The 19,799-nt window shown below is 41.8% G+C and overlaps 2 protein-coding genes across 10 annotated transcripts in view; both read right to left on the bottom strand.

Annotated features, from left to right (window-relative positions):
* The window catches only part of mcf2a (MCF.2 cell line derived transforming sequence a), a 38,823-nt gene extending 35,231 nt beyond the window's left edge, over positions 1-3,592 (bottom strand). For all 5 annotated transcript variants that reach the window (XR_009242078.1, XM_058649238.1, XM_058649239.1 and 2 more), the window contains exon 1: positions 3,468-3,592. Coding sequence is in view for 4 of the 5 variants with exons in the window: in XM_058649238.1 (XP_058505221.1) it covers positions 3,468-3,570 (103 nt within the window). In the remaining variant the exon portion in view is untranslated. The remainder of the gene's footprint in view (positions 1-3,467) is intronic.
* Positions 3,593-4,695: 1,103 nt separating this feature from the next.
* atp11c (ATPase phospholipid transporting 11C) overlaps positions 4,696-19,799 on the bottom strand; it is a 40,505-nt gene continuing 25,401 nt past the window's right edge. For 3 of the 5 annotated variants that reach the window (XM_058649389.1, XM_058649388.1, XM_058649390.1), the window contains exons 8-31: positions 19,740-19,790; positions 19,214-19,278; positions 19,017-19,098; positions 18,786-18,936; positions 18,033-18,230; positions 17,418-17,588; positions 16,180-16,388; positions 15,988-16,059; positions 15,814-15,887; positions 15,576-15,679; positions 15,304-15,485; positions 14,460-14,726; positions 14,201-14,375; positions 14,004-14,106; positions 13,733-13,878; positions 13,380-13,439; positions 12,189-12,316; positions 11,874-12,009; positions 11,714-11,779; positions 11,539-11,642; positions 11,292-11,448; positions 9,193-9,301; positions 8,007-8,038; positions 4,696-7,766 (exon numbers count right to left, since the gene is read on the bottom strand). In XM_058649389.1, coding sequence (XP_058505372.1) covers positions 9,197-9,301; positions 11,292-11,448; positions 11,539-11,642; positions 11,714-11,779; positions 11,874-12,009; positions 12,189-12,316; positions 13,380-13,439; positions 13,733-13,878; positions 14,004-14,106; positions 14,201-14,375; positions 14,460-14,726; positions 15,304-15,485; positions 15,576-15,679; positions 15,814-15,887; positions 15,988-16,059; positions 16,180-16,388; positions 17,418-17,588; positions 18,033-18,230; positions 18,786-18,936; positions 19,017-19,098; positions 19,214-19,278; positions 19,740-19,790 — 2,806 coding nt within the window. In that variant the 3' untranslated portion in view covers positions 4,696-7,766; positions 8,007-8,038; positions 9,193-9,196. The remainder of the gene's footprint in view (positions 7,767-8,006; positions 8,039-9,192; positions 9,302-11,291; positions 11,449-11,538; positions 11,643-11,713; positions 11,780-11,873; positions 12,010-12,188; positions 12,317-13,379; positions 13,440-13,732; positions 13,879-14,003; positions 14,107-14,200; positions 14,376-14,459; positions 14,727-15,303; positions 15,486-15,575; positions 15,680-15,813; positions 15,888-15,987; positions 16,060-16,179; positions 16,389-17,417; positions 17,589-18,032; positions 18,231-18,785; positions 18,937-19,016; positions 19,099-19,213; positions 19,279-19,739; positions 19,791-19,799) is intronic. The other 2 variants (XM_058649392.1, XM_058649391.1) reach the window with 2 other exon arrangements.

Here is a 19,799-nt window from a genome sequence, read left to right as displayed (position 1 = left end):
GTTTTTAAAGATGGGCCTCATCCACCTCTGCCTGACCAGCAACTCCTCGCACGATTGAATGTCACAGAATACAAAGCCAAATGAATTATGCATAGTCCATCAATCAGGTTTTTTTCCAATAAAGCAAAGTGTTTTTTTTCTCTGTAAAACCTAGAGATGGCTGTGTGTGAAAATCCCAAAAGATCAGCAGTTTCTGAGAGCTTGTCAATCACGTTCAAAGTCACTTTCTTCCCCCTTTTTATATCCTATCCAATTGGCCTGAATGCATTGGATATTTGCACTAAGGAGGAGTTAAATAGGTGGACCTAAAAAAGTGGCCAGTTAGCTATAAGTTAGATTACAACACACACACACACACACACACAAAGACTGAACAGCTAAAGTTAAACAGAGAATATGAGAAATGCTTTTTATTCTGTAGTTCCCTCCTGTTTGAGAGTTTATGTTACTGACAGTTTGAAGAACAGTGAAGAAGTTCCCTGGAGTCTGCAAATGAGATATGGAATTTATTTGAAGATAAGATGACACTCTATTCATCTGTCTAATGACCTTTAACCTAATACACTAGACAGGGTTCCCACACCTTGGTTGTCATCAAATAATTCAAGGACCAATTCCGAGTGATTGTCCTTGGGATCTTGGTCAAGCCCGGCCTTTGTCATTTTCTTTGGTGAGCCTTGAGAGAGATCTTGGAATTTGCATTTCCCAGACGTCACGTGATTTGCTCTCTCTCGTGCTTTAAGTTACTCACTCGCTCATTGTTGTGCCTGGAATCTCAGCGAGTACTGTGTGCAGTGCAGTGCCCACAACACTGCTTGTAATTACGCCTCAACGTTAGTCGTTCGTGGGCCGAGACTACGTACATCGAGCAATGCAGGGCACATGAAACAGTATGTGTCGTAACAGACAAGGGCACAAATATCTTACTTCTTATCACTTCTTTCTTGGACAAAAATCCAGGTTAAATTCTAAAACAAAAAAAGGGCAGTGATTTTGAGTCAGGAAGACGTGAACTCTCTCTTTGAATAATCTGCATTATTCAATTTAGATGTTACTCTTGGAGCCAACTTTAAAACTAGGTAACATCTTCATCTTCTCCTAACAAACAGCTCTATGTTTATAATAAATAATAATAAATAATAGTCTAATAACACTGAATCTCAATCATACCTCCAAGCTTGTGTCCTAATCTTTCAGAATCACAATAAAACACATGACATGCAGGACTGCAACCTCATTACACTCAGCTTTTACAAAGAACATCGACTTTCCTGTGCTTTTTTGTTTTATTCTTTTACAGCACAGGTGTCAAACTCAAGGGCCGCGGGCCATATCCGGCCCACCACGCAATTATATCCGGCCCATGACATAATTAATAAGTCTTTCCTGTTTTTTGTTTTTTTTCCTCCACTGACTCCCAGTAAAATAAATGAAATAAAATGTAGACTTGTGAAAACACAGAGCCAGAAACCAGTGAAGATACATGTGACTACAGGCCTGTATGTGCTGTTCTACTAAAATACAGCAGAGGACACAGTTTTTTTAATTTCCCCCTCTGTATTTGAGTTTGACACCCTTGTTTTACAGCATTGTGGATCACATGCAAATTTATTAGGTTCTTAGATATTATTCATTTCATTCAACAGTGATTGGTTTAAATGATGCTGGGGTGTTTTTTTATATAAAAGGATCACTACTTAAAAGTATTGCACCATCTATGACGGCAATCTTAGCACGGATATTTCATCCTTTCAGTCTGAGATTAGGTAAGGATTTAAAAAGCAGACGGAAAGAAATCCCCTCATTCACACAAACATGTTCACAGTGCACAGAGGTCTAGCCTCACACGTGCTTTTTAGGTCACGAGATATTTTGCCAAACAGAGCTTTCAGTGCTAAGGGGATTAGACTCAAGGCTGGAAAAGGAAATTGTGGATTTTTACCAACAACTGTGTTTGTGGGAACTCATAACAGAATGACATAGTCGTCAAATGTTCACACTTCTAATATGAGGAATAGATTGAAACAAAGTAAACAAAAGAATGAAGTGTTGAGATGTCAAACGTACGGCACGCGAGCCAGAACTGGCCCTCGAGTGGGTCCAATCCGGCCCCCAGAATGGATTTGTGAAAGTTGTTATATTTTACAGTTAAATGTTTTGTGCCATTATAAACTTAGAATATTGTTGAAACACTTATTTTTTCTCAAGAAATTTCAGTTTGCTTTGTAGAAAAGATAATTAAATGTGAAACAAAGGGAAACATTCAGAGTGCTTGTTGTTCATAGGTTATTACGCTATTATTTGACTGGTCTGGCCCACAACTCAAAATGAGTTGAACACCCCTGGTGTTGTCCTGTAATCGTATGAACTGGTGAGTTGATCCACGGTGCAGCTGTACAGCATATGGACACACACACACAGTAGGTTGGAGCAGTTATGCAATGTTGAAAAGAACATACAGGTGCAGAGAGCAGACTGCACAGGGAGAGCAGTGGAGTAAATGATGAGTTTGTGGTTACTGGTGGGTTGCTAGTGCTCACCACTGAATTCCCTGTGGGCAGATTAGGACAAACGTAGAGAACAACCCTCACATCTCATAAAGGAAAAAAAAACACAACAGCAACACTTCACCTGGTATAAATAGAACCTTGTGTGGCCTTTTTCTGGCTGTCCCTGTTGGCTCCACACCCCCCGACTACAGAGGGTAGAAGGAACCCACAGGAGACACCGAGAAGCAAACGTTCATAAATTAAACAAAAGCTCAATGCTGCTAAGATCCCGACTCAATCACATTAGCCTCTGGAGGAGGACGCTGCTCCAAAGAGCCATCAGTCACGTCAGGAGACGTTTCTATTCATCAGCACGCCGTCGTTCTCCGGTTTCTTGGATCTTTTGCAAGATAACCCCCGAGAACGACGACTGACAAACGATGAGTCTGTGTGTGTCAGTCTTTTTTTAAATGGATTTCATGATTATTTTATTATTTTAACAAAAAAAAGGGGATATGACCCACTTTTCTTTACTTATTTGACTTGGTTTTTTTATAAGATATGTACAATACTAGGTCAATTGCAAATTTGGTATTTCATTATTCTTTTAACTTCCCATTGTGTTTCTATGTCTTCTCCCGTCACTGCCCCATACTGATCTATATAACCCACAGTCTGCAGATTATCAGGCTACAAAATCATTACTATGGGAATACATATATATCCATCTGTGATGTAATGCCTTAAAATAGCTGCCATAATCCCTGCAGTGGCCTGCATTTGTAGCAAAGCTGCAGGTCCATCAATAACACTGACAAGCAAAAGATATCACGTGCCGTTATCTTCTGTAATGGCTCTGTAAATCATCCTAAATGGACTTCTGCGGCACTGCACTGTGCTGTGAAAACAGTGTATATGATATACAGCATTATATAGTAACAGTGTGAAAATGGCGACCAGAGTCATGTGTATACTCACGCTGCAGAGTGCTCTGAAGCTGGGAGCCGGCCTGCAGAAGGCAGTGGTAGCTCTCCATCTCCTCTTTGGTCTCTCTCTCCTCTTGTAGCGAGGCTGGGCCCATTCCCTCGACTCAGTCAGGGTTAGGAGACGTGACACTGTCGTTCACAGTCCAGGCCTCACATCCTCTTCAGAGTAACCAGCTCCCTCCATAGTGTCTGCATATAGAGTGGTCGATGGGGAATCTAGGTCCACCTGCATCTGCAGGTCCCAGGATGCAGATGGGACAGTTCCCCAAGGCTCCGGCTGGATCTTCCTGCTCCGACCTTGAGCTGCATAGAGAGGCTCTACTACACTGAGCACTGAACTACATGAAAGGTCCTGTCCACATAAGAAGACAGTAGTTTGCCGTGCTGTTGTTGGGTGTGATGTTGCTTTTTCCCCTCTCTCTCTCTCTCTCTCACACACACACACACACACAGACTCGTGCAGAGTGACTGCCCTGCTCTCAGCAGCAGTCAGCTACTCCAAAACAAAACCAGGCTCCATCTGGCCACTGCTGTCTGCTCCTCCTGGCCCTCCCCTCCCTGACTCTGTGAGCTTTTGGTGCGTCAGCGCTGCACTGTGCACAGCTCAAGAGTCTGCTGCTGACACACTGCCAACTCCCTCCCAACTTTTCCTCTCACTTCACACTCCCTCTTGTTGTCCGTATATCGCTGACTGGATCACAGTGGGCTGGATTGTTGGGTCGCTTGGCCGCTGTGTCTGTAACCCCACTTTGTCCACCGCCGCTTCAACATAGATGCACACAGTGCAGTGGAGAATAAATCTGTTTGTAAGAAAACGAAAATGAAAATGCTCTGCACCCCCCCCCCCCGCCAACAAGCTTGGCCTCTGTGAAGCACAGCCCTCACATTCAAGAATCACATTCAGACAGAAGAACAAATATGAAAGGTTGTCTTTGTGTACACACTGCCTTTCTCAACACCCCCCCCCCCCCCCGGCTCAGCCCACAGCTGCTATGAATGGATCAGAAGTCATTAACTGTAGAAATATTACACACACGTGTGTGTAACTCTTTGACGCGAGGCCACACAGGGAGCAGTGGAAGAGCAGCGGGCACTCCGTCCTGATCCGCAGCCAGATTAGTGTCGCGGCAATCATCTGCTCAGTGCAGTCAAAAGGCACACAAACACACGCAGACTCTGACAGACAAATAAGAACATCACAAAGCACTATAAGACACTGGTTTATCTTCAAAACAGTCTGCTTTATTAAGGAAAATCTCCAGGTTTTGAATATACTAGTTTCAAAGAGGTACATTCAACTTGGGAGGTTTGAAGTGTTGAGGCTGGAGGCCCTCAAGGGCTGGAGGTGGCGGAGTCCCTGCTATTGGACACATCAGTGCCGAGGTGTCTGAAGGTGTCCACCGCCACCCCTCACACACAGGGACAGCATCCACAACCAAAGAGCCTCTCGTGCCCCTTCCCCCCCCCCCCCGTTTTGATTTTCTTACAAAAAGTGGCTGGAAAAAGGTTGCATTAAAAATACAGTTCATTCTTTTATGCTTTTCATTAGACAGGCAAAACATTAGATTTGAAGAAAATAGCATCTCTTATGTCACTTAAAGGTTTTTCAGTTAACAAAGCAGGCAACCCCGCTCAACGGATCCTCTGACGTCTGGTATCCTCTGGCACACAGTGCGGTGCGGAGGATCGGGAACGACCTCCGTCACAAACCTAACATCAGACAAACTTACGGAGTAGAAAATGGCGCTGAGAAATTGAGAAATATTGTTGCTGTGTAACCTTTGTATCAGATACGTCAGGCTACAGTCTGTGGGGGTGAGACACAGGATCAGTGTTGTTGGAGGAGCAATCGGTGAACGTTTAAGATCACGATACAAACTCCACCGAGCAATACATCAATGATTAGCGACAGCGGCTCCTCCGTTTTAAAGGAAGACGTCACTGATTTGCATTTAGCTGTGTGTTACTAGAATATCGGTCGTATTTTTTAAAAATTGTGCTTCCCAACCTCAGTTTAATATCTTCATTTTTTTCTTTGCTACGTGCCCGCCAGTGAAACTTGGTCCTGTTAGCGTCACTGTTAGCAAAGATGGCGGACACTGTTTACATTCTGGGTCTAAAAAGTGCGGAATTAGCGTTGCAGTTTCAAGCCTCGGAAAGCCCCGCACTTTTTAGACCCACACGTAGGGGGACGGCACCTCATTCCCAGAATGTAAACAGTGTCCGCCATCTTTGCTAACAATTATGCTAACAGGACAATTATGCTAACAAGTGTCACTGGTGGGCACGTAACAAAAAGGAGAAAGAAGATATTTCTCTACTTAGGGGAAACTGGGGTTGGGAAGCACAATTTTTCAAAAATACTACCCCTATTCTAGTAATACACAGCTAAATGCAAATGGGGGAAGTATTCCTTTAAGCGAGAGTCACGTCACGTGGCAAAAAGAGGTTCAGAGGTTGATGTGGGGGCTGCCTGTTTTAGTATATCACGACAAAGATCAAACTGGATTGGCACAGCCTCACATCAGGGCTGGAGTGACACAGGCTTAACTTAAATGACCGCCACAGCTGACAACTCTACCACAGTAGTAATAATAATAATAATAATAATAATAATAATAAAAAAGAAAGATTTGTGTAATAAAATATAACATTTGTGAGTAAAATCACACGGAACAATAAATATGCCAAAAAGACAATAATATGTTTGTGGAGTGAAAAACAAAAGAAGGATTACAAAAACAGTATCTTTAAGAGTCTGAACGTATGGCGTGTTGAAATGGAATGTATGAAAACACACACATAATAGTAGTTAAAGGCTGAACAATCCAAAAACATAATAAATTACATGACCATCACAGTAACATGAGCTTTTTTTCTTTACACTCCAAAGAGTCAGCGAGACAAATTCTAGACTAGACTGTGTGAAATGGACATACAGTATATTTATATACCTCCTTCAGGATGGAGTGCGTGTTCTCCGTGCGCAGATATGTGCCCGTGTATGCAAAAAATCGACCCGACTGGAAAACCGTTGTTAATAGTGCAAGAAAAGTCTTAATCAAACCACATCGACATCATGTAATCCTGGTTTTCATCAACACAACCGTCATTTCTAACTCTTTTTTTTTTTCTCATAGTACACACAGACAAACAGACTTGTCAATTTAAGGTCACACTAGTGTGGACAGAGTCTGATTTCATCACGTTCACCTTTTTTTGGCTTTGAGCAGATGCTGTCAAACATCTCTAAGCTATACACAATAGAGTACAATACATATATTAATTTCTCTCGTTCTCATTGGACTCTCTTAAATTATCTCTGAGATTTTGAAGATTTCCGTCTCGCCGGAATATTTCCAGCATACATATATATACTTCATATTTCTCTAATCTATCTCTTAATCTTGCATATATAAATATATACTCTCACTTTTTGGATTGAGTGGTCAGACTCCATTAAATTCTCTTATCTTCAAAAAAAAGACTCAAACTTAGTGTTAAAGAGACAACAAGAAGTATTGAGACTAAATCATTATATAGAAACCCAAAAAAAAAAATCTCATTCAGTGACCTGTTCTTTGACCTGTTGATGAGCAAATTTTCTCTAGAACCTGTGAAGAAGAACCGCTGAAAATTGTAGTACCTGTAAAGTATAATCATGATTTTAATTATAATTATTGAGAAAGGTAACATGATGTCTTTATAATAAAACAAACAAACAAAAAAAAAACATTGCAGAACACAGTGTCTGAACAGTGGAGTAAAGCTTTTCCTCTGAGCCTTCTTTCATGCAGGTGAACCATTCTTGGAGTGGATATAACAACTGCTTGTTAAAACACAGCAGGTGGATAGAGCTACTGACAAGGCCGATGTGTAAATGCATTCAATAGTAAGCGAGTATTTATAACAAAACAAACAAACAAAAAAAAGAAAAAAAAAAGTCAAAGAAATGAAGAAAACTCATGCCTATCATCTTTGTTGATATTTTAAAAAGTAGTGCGGGGCACTGCTCTGCAGGCATGCGTGGGGGGGGGGGGGGTGTTAGGAGCTGTCGGAAGTGAACAGAGAAGGATGGAGCAGAAAGACACGGGTCCAAAAAACTGCTACATCCATTTTCATCTCTCCTTTTTTTTTTTTTTCTCCTCGTCATTTCCTCCTCTCTTCAGATCAGCTCTTACCCAACTACCATCCCGACTGTGGCTAAATGTCACTGTTGTTTCAGATCCTTGCTGACGTTTTAGTCGCCGACCATCAGGTGCTTATAGGACATTGGTGTCACAGCTGCAATCTGGGGAGAGGAAAAAACAAAACAGATTTTACTTCCATGTCGTCCTTAGGAGCTTGCGACAGAAAGAGCGAATCACTTTGAAATCACCTAAAATCATCAAAAACATACAAAGCCGCAGATCAACATTTCCCCGTCACCAGAGACAAGATGATATTAGTAAGGTCATTTCATCCACTTCTACTGATCTGTTGCATTGAAGCAGAAACATTGAAGAGGAGGATAAATTTGCCTGTGGTTTACCTGGATGTCCATAGACGGCCATGATCTGACAGCTACAGGGAGAATAGAAATGCAGGTTAAATCAGTGAAAGCCAGTGCAAAACTCTCAGTGCTGCAACAGATGTCGGCGAACCGTGGTCAACAGTGACGGAAGGATATTGTAAATGTCATTCAGGCCGATTCGCAGCAGGGCACGACAAGAAAAAAAACAGGAAACACCACCAAGTTAAAATGCCCAAATGTTGTTTAGGAGCATTTTCATAGGAATGTATGCACCGAAATATACAATTAATATAATAATTCACAATAAAAAATACTTAATATAATATTAATTGCATCAATCTTCTTTCCTCACAAAGCCAAACAGTTTTGTGACTTGTCAAATGAACCACAAAAAACGACTTATCTTGTGATAAAAAAAGAGGCGTTTTGGAATAAAAGCTAAATTCTGGACATTTGAAACTGAAAAAATGTTGTATAGGTGGTTTCTGTTTATTTTCTGTGCACCCCCTGTGGGAAAGGCAGCATCACATCACGTCACATCATGCAGTGAGCCAAGTTCAACACTCACAAATACAGTATATTATACAAGAAAGGAAGCAGTCAACGGCAACCATGGACAGGTTTGAATCGTGCACACGGGACAAAACAACCCTGAGAAAAGCACCATGTTACACACAGTACACGAGCATCAGACTGGGGTTTTTAGCAGCAAAACGGATGGAACACAAACACAAACACACACACACACACAGACATTCTTTGTGCAGAAAAAGGAGATGGACTTTAAATGAAACACATTCAAAATTAGGTTTTTAGAAGCACATGCAGCAGGAGATATAAGCTGGATTTCAATGGGAGGCTGAAAGAAGCATTCGGTCTTGAAACACTGTATCGAGTTTGATCTAGTGATTCAATTAATGCACAACTTGACCATTTTTTAGTTGTGAATATTGATGCAAAAAAAACCACTGAGGACTGACATAGAAAAATTGCATCTCTTCAGCCAGCCAAGTGCAGCTACCACAACACACAAGCACACACACTGGGTTGTTGTTTTTTTTTTTTCCTGAAAGTGATCTGAATGCCATTTTGCCTTTGATTCGCTTGTTAAAACGTAGTTAGGTACCAGAGCTGCCAGAGAGGTCGGCTGGGAGAATCAAGCCGTTCGTTCATTGGCTTAAACGGCCTGAAGGTGGTCTGGTACCTGCTTAAATGACTGTATTGGACTCGTCTGAAAAGGTTCTCATGAGCAGGGGTCTGGCTGAGGACCGGGGAGACTGGAGGTCCCCAACGCTCGACTGAACCAGCTTTCTCTGGAAGGGTGAGGCAAGAGACACCAATCACATCACTATGCTGGCACACACACACACACTTTGTCTCTTTCTCACACACGCACACGGGGAACTGACATAGACAAAGACTCTGGACACGTAGACAATGGAATTCAGTCCAGCTGAAATGTTTGATACCTAGCCTTACTGTATACTCCAGATTGCTACAGGGCTATGATACAGAGCATGTACAATATTACACACACGCTTACACACACACACACGCTTACACACACACACACACAAAAATGCAGTGGCCTGCAGGGATTGTGGTGAGGATCCAGGATGAGGTTTGACTTGAGCCTCATGCAGGTAAGTTTAGTCGTTTTTTTGACGTGCTGCATTCACCCAACCGGACATGCGGAGGCAGCAGGCACCAGAGCAGCACAGGCAGCTGGGAGAAGACCGACTCAGACAAGTGGACAAGGATGGAAGACTGACTGCATGTTTTCAGCATTGTCCTCACTGTCGGCAGTGTACACACTCTCCCCCCCACTGACCAAATACCTCCCAATTTCATAAACATTGATGTGAAGGAAAAGCTGGGGGGGGGAGGCCCACAATAGACGGCACTCTTGCAGTTGCTATAATAACAACAGTAATAATCTGAATCATCTGACTTAATCCAATGCCATCAAATGGAAAGAGTAAAAGCTACAGGACGAGTGATAGTTTAGAGGAAAGGAGTCAAACAGTGGGAGAGGAAGGACACGACAGGACACAAGCCAGACCGGCAGACACAAAGTGCATTAAGAGTCTCAAGTACAAGAAGTGACAGACAGGAAGAAAGAGAGAGCGAGAGAGACCTCAGTCACTCCAGGAGAAGCTGTGAGTGCTAGCGGTCTGTGACAACATGAAGATGGTAGATGTCCCCGAGGACGGAAGGCGATGTTTCATCTTTAGGGACGCGGGTCCAATGACGGAGAGGGAAGAAATCAGAGGGTGAGACAGAGTGAGAGGAAGCGTCAGTAGGAGGAAACTTGTCAGGAAAACAAAGTTGGAAATGAGTAGACGTAGTAAGTTGAAAGGGATAATTATATTCTCAAATGTCATTCAAATTTGTGGCCTGAAACATTCTTAGTAAACTAAAGTAAAGACTTAGACTAACAAAATAGAGAGGAATTATTTTGTACATTTCTGATGGATCCTGCATATAAATACACTCACAGAAAAATGCAGATACATTGTAATAGGTATATCTTGTGGCATGATTCCCCTCGAATATGTGCAAAACATTGGTTTGGTTTTACTACATTTCCCAAATTAATAAAATAGTGGAAAGAACCCAAGAGCACACACATACCACCAAACATTTCCAGCTGTTTGGATAACAACTGTTTGGATATTGGCTTCAGGGGGAGGCAATGAACTGACTAAACTTGTCTGGGGAATTTCTCATCTGGAGGAAATGGGAGTTGTGCTCTCAAATAAAAAGTATGTTAGGTCGTGAACTAAAAACATGAAGTTACTTTCTTCATTGTCCCTCCTGCTCTAACAGCAGATATACCTGGAGGTTTTCATCCAGTGTTTATTTAACATGCTACCCATACATATTTGTTTGTTTAAGTACATAACGACTTGTAGCTGTAGAATATAATGTACTTGAGGCAAGGGCCTTGATTTACGGAGGCCATCGTCTTGTGCTGCCGTGTTTCTACAGCAGCCTGAACAGACATGGTCGGCTTGTGTCTCGTGTTTTGAAGTGGAAGCTTACGGCATAAACAAAGAACTGGTATGTGAGGCCACCTTAGTTTCCGGGCATGCTTGAAAAAGGGACAGATCAGGGGAGCGGTCTTCCATTTTCATTAGAATCTGCAGTATTGCCATTAGATGGCATCAAATCTCTCCTAAAACTCTCAGTTAATACCATCTACACCCTTGAAACATTGTCATATCAAATGTATCATAATCTGACACGGGGCAAATATAGCAGAGTACAAAAAAGCAGGGAACAAATGTGTCTCAACTCTACCTGTCGAGCGTTGGAGCCGCGAGGCTTACAGAACACCGTGAGCAGGATCTCTGGCATTAGGCTGAGCAGGATGAGCAAGATGATGACCAGCCAGGTCGACACTGAGCTCAGCATGTTAGCAAACACAAAGTACAAGCGCTGGTGCTTCAGGAACGGCCTGTGAGACAGAGAACACGTTGGTTTACAAGTATGTGGAAGAACCACACGGGTGGAAAAATAATAGGCAAACTATATACTGGTTTCTGACCATATTATTCCTCCCCAGAAGAAGCTGAAAAACACATAGAAGGCCAGGGAACCCCAGATGACAAAGTGGTTGATCCATGTCCAGTGCCGCGTGTCCAAAGCAAGCTGAAAAACAAAAAGGTCACTGAATGTTCATGTGAAATGTCCAAAAGAAAAATAGACGAGAGGATATTTACCGTAAGTGTAACAGTGAAGATAAGAACTGTGAAGATAATTGTTCCAAAGGACCAGTTTCCAAAAACCTGGATTTGAATACAGACGCATAAGCGAGTGACAATCTGCAGGGGTTTAACATTCAATAACACATTATGTAGAACGTTAAATTACAGGACAAACCTGGCCATTGTCTTGCAGTGCTGGGTTACTGAACAGAAAACGGACGCCAAAGAAGAAGAGCAAACCATGGTAGAGACTGAGTAATGTCCACTGGAGGAATGGTCCCCATCGTAACATGGCATTCTTGGCAATCTCTCTAAAACAACAAAAAAATGTTATCTATTTGCAAATTAAATCAACCATAAAATATTATATATATATTAACTTTTTTTAAAGCCCCAAAATAAATATTCTAAGGTGGCTCAGCGTGCATGCACACCTACAGTACATCTACCCTGAAGAACAGTGCAGATAAGTGAAGATTTCCAGATTCACCTGTAGAGGGTAGCATTGTCCAGCAGAACCTCAATGCTGATGTGCTGCTCAAAGAGGCTGTAAGCCAGGATGGGCATAGAGGTGAAGCAGATGTTGTACATCGTCAGATAGGCCGCATCAAACAGGGGCTGGGGAGTGTTTGGGCAGGAGGAGGGAAAGGAATGAGGGGCGAAGGGTTGGTGAGAAGGAGGAGAATGGATGGGGCAACCAGGGGTTAATATTATGGAGAGGACAAAACTCACACACACCATCATACTTGTACAGAATGTGAAATAGGCAAGCTTGTATAAATGTTTCATGTACTTATGAAACATCCAAGCTGGGGCTGGCTGTGTGAAACGGGAGAATAACATATTCACCCTCTCCTTTTACAACCAGATATACTGAAAACTATTTTTAAAAGGGACAGTATCTACGTTGAGCAATGCAACACTGAAAGGATATTACTATGTGACATGATAACAGTAGTGCTGTCAAATGATTCAAATATTTAATCACGATGAATCGCATTAATGTCAATAGTTAACTCGCAATTAATCACACATTTTTATCTATTCTAAATGTCCCTTGATTTCTTTTTGCCCCATTATTTTTTCCTCATTTTAATGCTCTCATCGACATAGAAAAGTGGATCGGCTTTCTTTGTGTAAATGTTTTTTCTTATTGAGACAATATCTCTGTCACCCTGCATGTTTGGAGTTATTCCTCTTATTGTGAGAGCCCCACAATAATAAGAGAGGCTGTGTATCAGCCTGCAGTGCTGGGAATAAAGTGCCGTTCTTCAACGCAGACCGAGTCCTGTGGTTTAATGTGTTGTTGCCGTAACAAGCTGATCCGAGGGTTAATAAAAAAAACAATGACGCCGTCAAAATGGGTTTGCTTTAACGCCGCTAATAACATGTTTAACTGACAGCACTAGAAAAAAGTACAGATACAGATGCCTCCATCTGTGACATAATGCCCATAAAAGATCATGATATATGGAAGTTTTATTTAACTGTGACACGTAGTCCGAGACTCGGTATATAAACTCAGTCACAGCTCAAACATTCCAGGGACAGTGACGTAGGGACAATCTGAGGGAAAGAGTCTGGCATTCAGGAGGACGAGGACATGTGGAACCAAGGGACGCTGCGCCTCCGTTTCATGTTCAGAAGATCTTTGAACTTAAGGGCCTCGGGGAATACTCACTTGCTGGGAATAGCCGCAGAAGAACTGGTACAAAAACTGAGGTAAGATGAAGCAAAGGTTCTGAAGGAGAAAAAAGAGAAAGGGAACAGGCTCACACAGATGGATTTAAAAAAAGAGAACATCAAAGGACATCCAATAAATCCCTCAGTTCCCAAACGCTTAAAATGTAGGTACAGAAATGTAGGAGCAATGAACACCTAAAAAACCTGTTTAACATCTTAGGGAGAATCTGTGTTTCCTCACAAAAAGATCCTCAAATCAAGTGAGTGAGTGGGATTTTTGAAAATCCTGAACAAGTAGTTACCCTGAGGCCTGATAAAAAGTAAATCTGACTTAACATCTGTTCCTCCTACCTTGTAAAAGAAATATTGCACCAGGTGTGCAATGCGGACATAGTAGAGATGTCCATGAACCAACAAAAGTTTCTTGAGGTGCTTGAGTTTGGTGATGGCATAATCACTGTTCCTCACTGCCTGTCGGCCCTCTTTACCTTTAATACCTAAAACAACAACAACAGCAGCAGCAAGCAAGCAATTACACACACTCTGCCTTTACCGGAACAATAGTCTTGCTTCTATTTTTGGAATTAAAGAGGAAATCTGTTGCCAGCTTGTGAATTCTTACCAATGCCAACATGAGCTTCCAAAATCATGCTGACATCATTGGCACCATCTCCGATTGAAAGTGTGATTGGGCTGCCTTTGGAGTTCTTCACCATCTTCACAATCTTTACAGGGAGGAAGAACAATAATACAATTACCTATTAAGTGTCAATTCTTTCATGAATATGTAGTATGTTCATTTTAACTGACTGTTCAGACCTGGGCCTTTTGTAGAGGCGCCATTCGGCAACAGAGCACGGCGGTGCAGTTTTGGCAAATCTGCAGGAACAGGTTCTTGTAGCGACTCGAGTTGGATTCAGAGGAGTTGAGCACCATTGAGAGAGTGGCTCCATCGATAATAAAACCATAGTCTTGGTTCGTAGAAGACCAGCTCCTATGACACAGGGATGAGAGATGAGTTCACATGCAATCATCGCAAAGATTTAGCTTTGTCCAATTTCCACTTTCGGGTCCCAACCTGGTGACTCCTCCCTTAACTGGTGGTGCATCCAGCACGGCCTTTTTATAGTATTCATTCAAGAGGTCATGCAGTCGTTTCTCACGCCTCCTTCCTCCGTCCTCCAGTGTGCGCACTGTTAGTTCCAACAGCTCAGTGTTTCTTTGGAACAGCCGACAAGCATAACAGGTGGACTTTGCCGTCTCCATCTTGTCCCCCGTGAGAACCCAAACGTTAATGCCTGCGCCCTGAAGAGCCATCATGGTCTCTGCTGCCTCCTCTTGGAGCCTGGAGGAGACGAACAACAAGTACAAATGAGATGTGTCAGAGAGTGTACTGTGCAAATGTGGATGCAATTGTGATGCACGCTGGTTATATAAAAAAGAAATTGCTTTATGCTATTAGAATTCATAAAAGTTCGGGTGAAGTGGGGTGTCACTAAAACAAGTAGTTTAAAGATGTGCATTTCTTCTCACAGTAAAGTCAAAAAGCAGGTTTCCATAGAATGTTGAGGCAATCCATTGAAAGATAACAGAGTTAGGGTTTTGAGGCAACTACAGCGAAACAGCGGCTTTGTTTTGACCGTGGGTGTAAAGGTTGGCCACTAATGCGGTCTATTTAAATGTTCTTCTTGAGTAGATGTTTAATGCCGACTTGTGCCAAAATTGTGAATGACTTAATGTGATTTAAATGTGCGAGTCTTACTATATTTTTTTACTGGGTCAACAACATAAATCAAATGTTTCTTTGCAAAAATCATGTGCAAAAGTGACATGCAAGATAAAAAAAAGCCAGGTTTTTGAAAAATACTTGCATATTCATGCATGCGAATTCTATGATACTGTACATTGAGCCTAATACCCACCGATCTTCTACAGCGGTGGCTCCTATTAGACTCATCCCAGTCTCCACTTGGTTGTAAACAGCCATGAGCTTCTCGTCTCTGTCCTGCAGAGCCAGTCTTGCTTCCCTCAGTCCTTTGTCTGCCTGATTATACTCCTCAGCACTGAGATATTTGTAGGCTACACACAGTGTCCGGTAGCCCTCCTGAACGGTTTGAAAACATATCGTTTAAAAGGCATTTAAAATATATACATTTAAACTCCGATATACATTTAAGGAAATAGGTTCACCCACTGTTGCATTACGCTCCACATGCATGCGTATCCTTTCAACCTCTTCCTGCCTGACACGGGGGAACATGGAAGAGTCTGCTCCCTTACAGAAGAGCAGTATATCACCTAAAGGCAGAAAGGGGGGAAAAAATGGAGGGAATAAAAAACCTATATATAGGCTCTATATAAATGCTGTATGGTAAGGAATGAGGGCCTGCACTAAATCACAGTCTATGCTCTAACTGTAATCTCAAGCTCACCTGATTTGGATCGGACTATTACACTCATTCGTCTTCTCACTGGGTCAAAGTTCAACACGTGAAGTAGTTCATACCTTTGGGAGGTAAAAAAGAACATGACATAAAAAAAAGCTGTAGAGCATCATGTGAATGGAAAAACAAACAAACAAACAAACATTGATTACGGAGACTTACATTTCGACAGCATTGTCTCTGTTGAGAATTTTCATGGTTTTACTTTCAAGACCCAGAAATGTGAAGCCATACCTGCAGATTGAGACAAATTACAAAAAAAAAAAAAGAGCCATCTGCGCACTCGTACTGTATTAAAATGACATGCTTGTTCTCTAAACAACGGCCACAGTGTCATAATAGCTCATCTCATACCTCATGGCACCCTTGACCAGAGCGACCTCATCAGGCGAGGAGGCAATAAAGCCCCTCTGCTCCTGCAGGGAAGACGTTTCCTGTCCATCTGCCTCTAAGCCATCGACCTGGTCCATCAGTCCGTCTCCTTGGTCATGACACTCTATGGGCTCCTTGACCTGGACTGTGTGGCACAGACATAGGGCACGCAGGAACAGCTCTTCCCTCTCCTAAGAAAAAAAATAAAAAATGCAACATGAACTTGACTAGAAAATAAATGCAGCAAATCTTTTTTTACGAGACACTTTTTTTGCTCCGCAACGCATCCAACGGAAGCTGGTTGCAATACGCCAGTTCCGATTCCTGATTGTTACCTGTGTCATGACGTAGCCAGCCTGTATGCATATCAAGTATGACGCATGCCGTATTTATTCAAATGATCGTGAAGAAACATCGCGGTCTCCAGCAGATCCGAGTGTTCTTTCCGACGACTTAAAGACAGGACAATCTCCCCATGTCTCAAACCCAAAGCAAAGTAAAACTGGATTTGGATTAAACTGACAACTGGGACACATAATCGATTAACCTGTCGATTATTTTCTCGATTAATCGTTTGGTCCATGAAATGTCAGAAAACGGTGTTCGTCAAACCTGGAAATGATGATGTTCTCAAATGTCTTGTTTTGTCCACAAACACGAAAATTATTAACTTTTAATGATTTCTTTGTTATCCGGAGAAGAACCGATCAATCGATTATCCAAAAAGTTGTCGATTAATTTAGTAATTGATTAATAATCGATCAACTGTCTCAGCTCTAAACTGATCCCCCACAAAAAATTGCGTTACAACAGACCCCGTAAAAAAAAATCTTGTAAAAACAGACCGCCATAAAAATCTCAAAAATGATTTTAGATGAATGCACAAAGACAAATAGTATTACATTAACAATAACAGTGTTAATATTAATTGCATTTACAGCCACACAAGTCATAAACAGTAGCTGAGGTCTAGATAAAGCTCAGGATTTACAACCGTCTGACTTTACAGTCTACGAGGGTAACTGGTATCAGGTGCTCGTGTCAAGAGCGCGCAGCCACTTTGCTCCCCTTCCATGTTGAGTGCATATGTTGACATGTCAAAGGAGTCTGGGCCCGGGTGACCCAAGAAGGGTCTTTCTGATCGTGCGAGCAAATTAATGACCATATGTCGCTGCTTGTGTGACTTTTTTCAACAGATGGAGGGACACCACAACACCCACCCTGCCAGCTTTCTGCTGCAGTTTGCTCACAGGCCCATCTGTGACGCAGAATCCGTCCAGCTCCGAGCTCGCATCCCGGTACTTGTACTGGAAGCCGTCGATGCAGCACTCGATGAACTCCATGTTATTCTGCGTGAGGGTGCCCGTCTTGTCCGTAAAGACATACTCTACCTGCGGGGAAACGTGACGGACAATACGATTAGAAAAAAAAGCACTCCCTGAAAGAATCACAGTGCATCACTTTTGCAAATCATAAGCTTCAAATTAAGTCATCATTTTGCAAAATGAGTGCGACTCATCTTCCTCAACACTGTCAGGGTTAGAGGTAAGACAATTATTATTATTATTATTATTATTACTACTATAAACAGCTAATAGTCTAATAGTAGATCTGTAAAGATAAGTGTTTTAATGATGCTTCTGAGTGACTAAAATGCCAATTTTCTCTCTCTTTTTCATAGTGTAATTGATATTTGAGACAGGTTGAGACATCCAGGTTAGGTTTAGTATTTTTCCAAAAAAACAGAATTTGCCAGTTCCCTTTGTTACAAGATTTCCGAAAATAATTCAGGGGAAAAATAATATTGTCATTTCATTGCTGCCCATGTGCCTGACCTGTCCCAGCTCCTCATTGAGGTCTGAGGTGTTGACCAGTGCCCCCTCCTTGATTTCTGGGTCAAAGAAGTCTTTGTCCCATGTGATGAAAAAGGATCCCAAAAACTTCTGCATTTCAACCGTCACATACATGGACACCGGAATGATGAAGTTGAAGAGCACCATGAACGACAGGAAGTCAGTGAACATCTTTAGGTACTGTTAAAAAAAAAAGAAGAAAAGACAAGGAAAACAAATGTAAAATGTAATCTGTAAATCACATTAAACGCAAGCAGGCAACATTTGCGGTAAAGGTTGACTACCTACAACATTGCATCACGTTTACAGTAACTACACAGTGCCTCATTTGGGAATCAGTTATCCAAGACGATACAAACAACAGGAACAGGAAACACGCTGCACTTGCAAGGTTGTATCACCATGTTCACAGTTCACAAACAGTGAGGGCAGGGAGATTAACAGCCAGTGAAATGGACCGTATCACACCGTAAGTCTGCAGCCGCCATTTCACTGCGAGAGGTTTCACAAGTGATGTTTGAGAGATGCATGTAAACACTGGGTTTTTACATGCATGGCAGTAAAATAAAATAAAATAAAATAAAATAAAATAAAATAAAATAAAATAAAATAAAATAAAATAAAATAAAATAAAATAAAATAAAATAAAATAAAATAAAATAAAATAAAATAAAATAAAATAAGCAAGTTAAAACACAATATAAGTCTGTCTGTGTCGCAAAAATGTGTACTCACAAAATTGGTTTCCTTCACTGTCTGCGTTTTCTCATTGTACCAAGGCTCATCTTGTCCAGGCGTGCCTTGCCACGCGTACTTCAGTGTAGTACACACAAGGGCCTTGCTCACCAATATGCAAAGGTAAACGAGTAGGAAGGCATTTATAGACCTGAAAACATAAGGCATCAGTTTTGAGAACACCAAAGATACTTAAAACGAGTTTAAACACACTTCACTTAATGAACCTACTTCTCCACAGCAGAACGTTTCTGAGATTTGCCTTGGTAGTTAAGAGCCATCTTTGTCTCCATGCCAGTGTAAACAGCAACACCTTGAGACACAGACAGACAGACAGCAGAAAAAGAGGAGACTTGCTTTATAGACGCTGAGGCTTCTTCACTAATACTGATATGTTATTGGAATGAAGGCGATATCATTTGACTAACCACTGATCCTCTGAGTGTTCTTTAAAGTTGCCCCTTTCAGCAGTAGGTTTTCTGGGCCCAACGACCTGCACAATCACATCAGTACAAATGGTTCACAGTCAAACAGAGTCTGTGACATTCATACTCACACACACACACACACACACTCACACTCACACACGCTCACACATTTTCTAAATGTAAACCTGGCAGTCGGGCTTGGCATCCACTCTAAAATACTGACGATACACTGTATGACTGTAGTCTGGGCGAACCAGTCCCAGTGTTCTTGAGAAGAACATTTGTTGGCATTTGTTTACATGGCCATTACAAAACGGTCAATAATAAATGCCTGTGGGGGAGATCTGGAAGCAGTCACTTAAAGGCACGCCAGCCTGATTTAATTTTAATGATCGTCGACAATGAAGGATCAATGGAATAATGATTTGTCGGTGACGCAAAGGTAAACAAATGAGTCCTTTAGCAACTCTGTTTTGATTTTGCTCTTATTTGAAGTGATAAGGTGGTTACGCAGGAGGGATTTTACCTCATCGCAGGATCCTGATTACTTGTGTAGATGTGCATGCGGCCAACAAACCTGAAACAA

The sequence above is a fragment of the Solea solea genome, chromosome 14 (assembly GCF_958295425.1).
Source record: "Solea solea chromosome 14, fSolSol10.1, whole genome shotgun sequence".
NCBI classification, from domain to species: Eukaryota; Metazoa; Chordata; class Actinopteri; order Pleuronectiformes; family Soleidae; genus Solea; species Solea solea.
The sequence above is the reverse complement of the archived record's forward strand: the minus strand, read 5'-3'. Positions and strand labels throughout refer to the sequence as shown.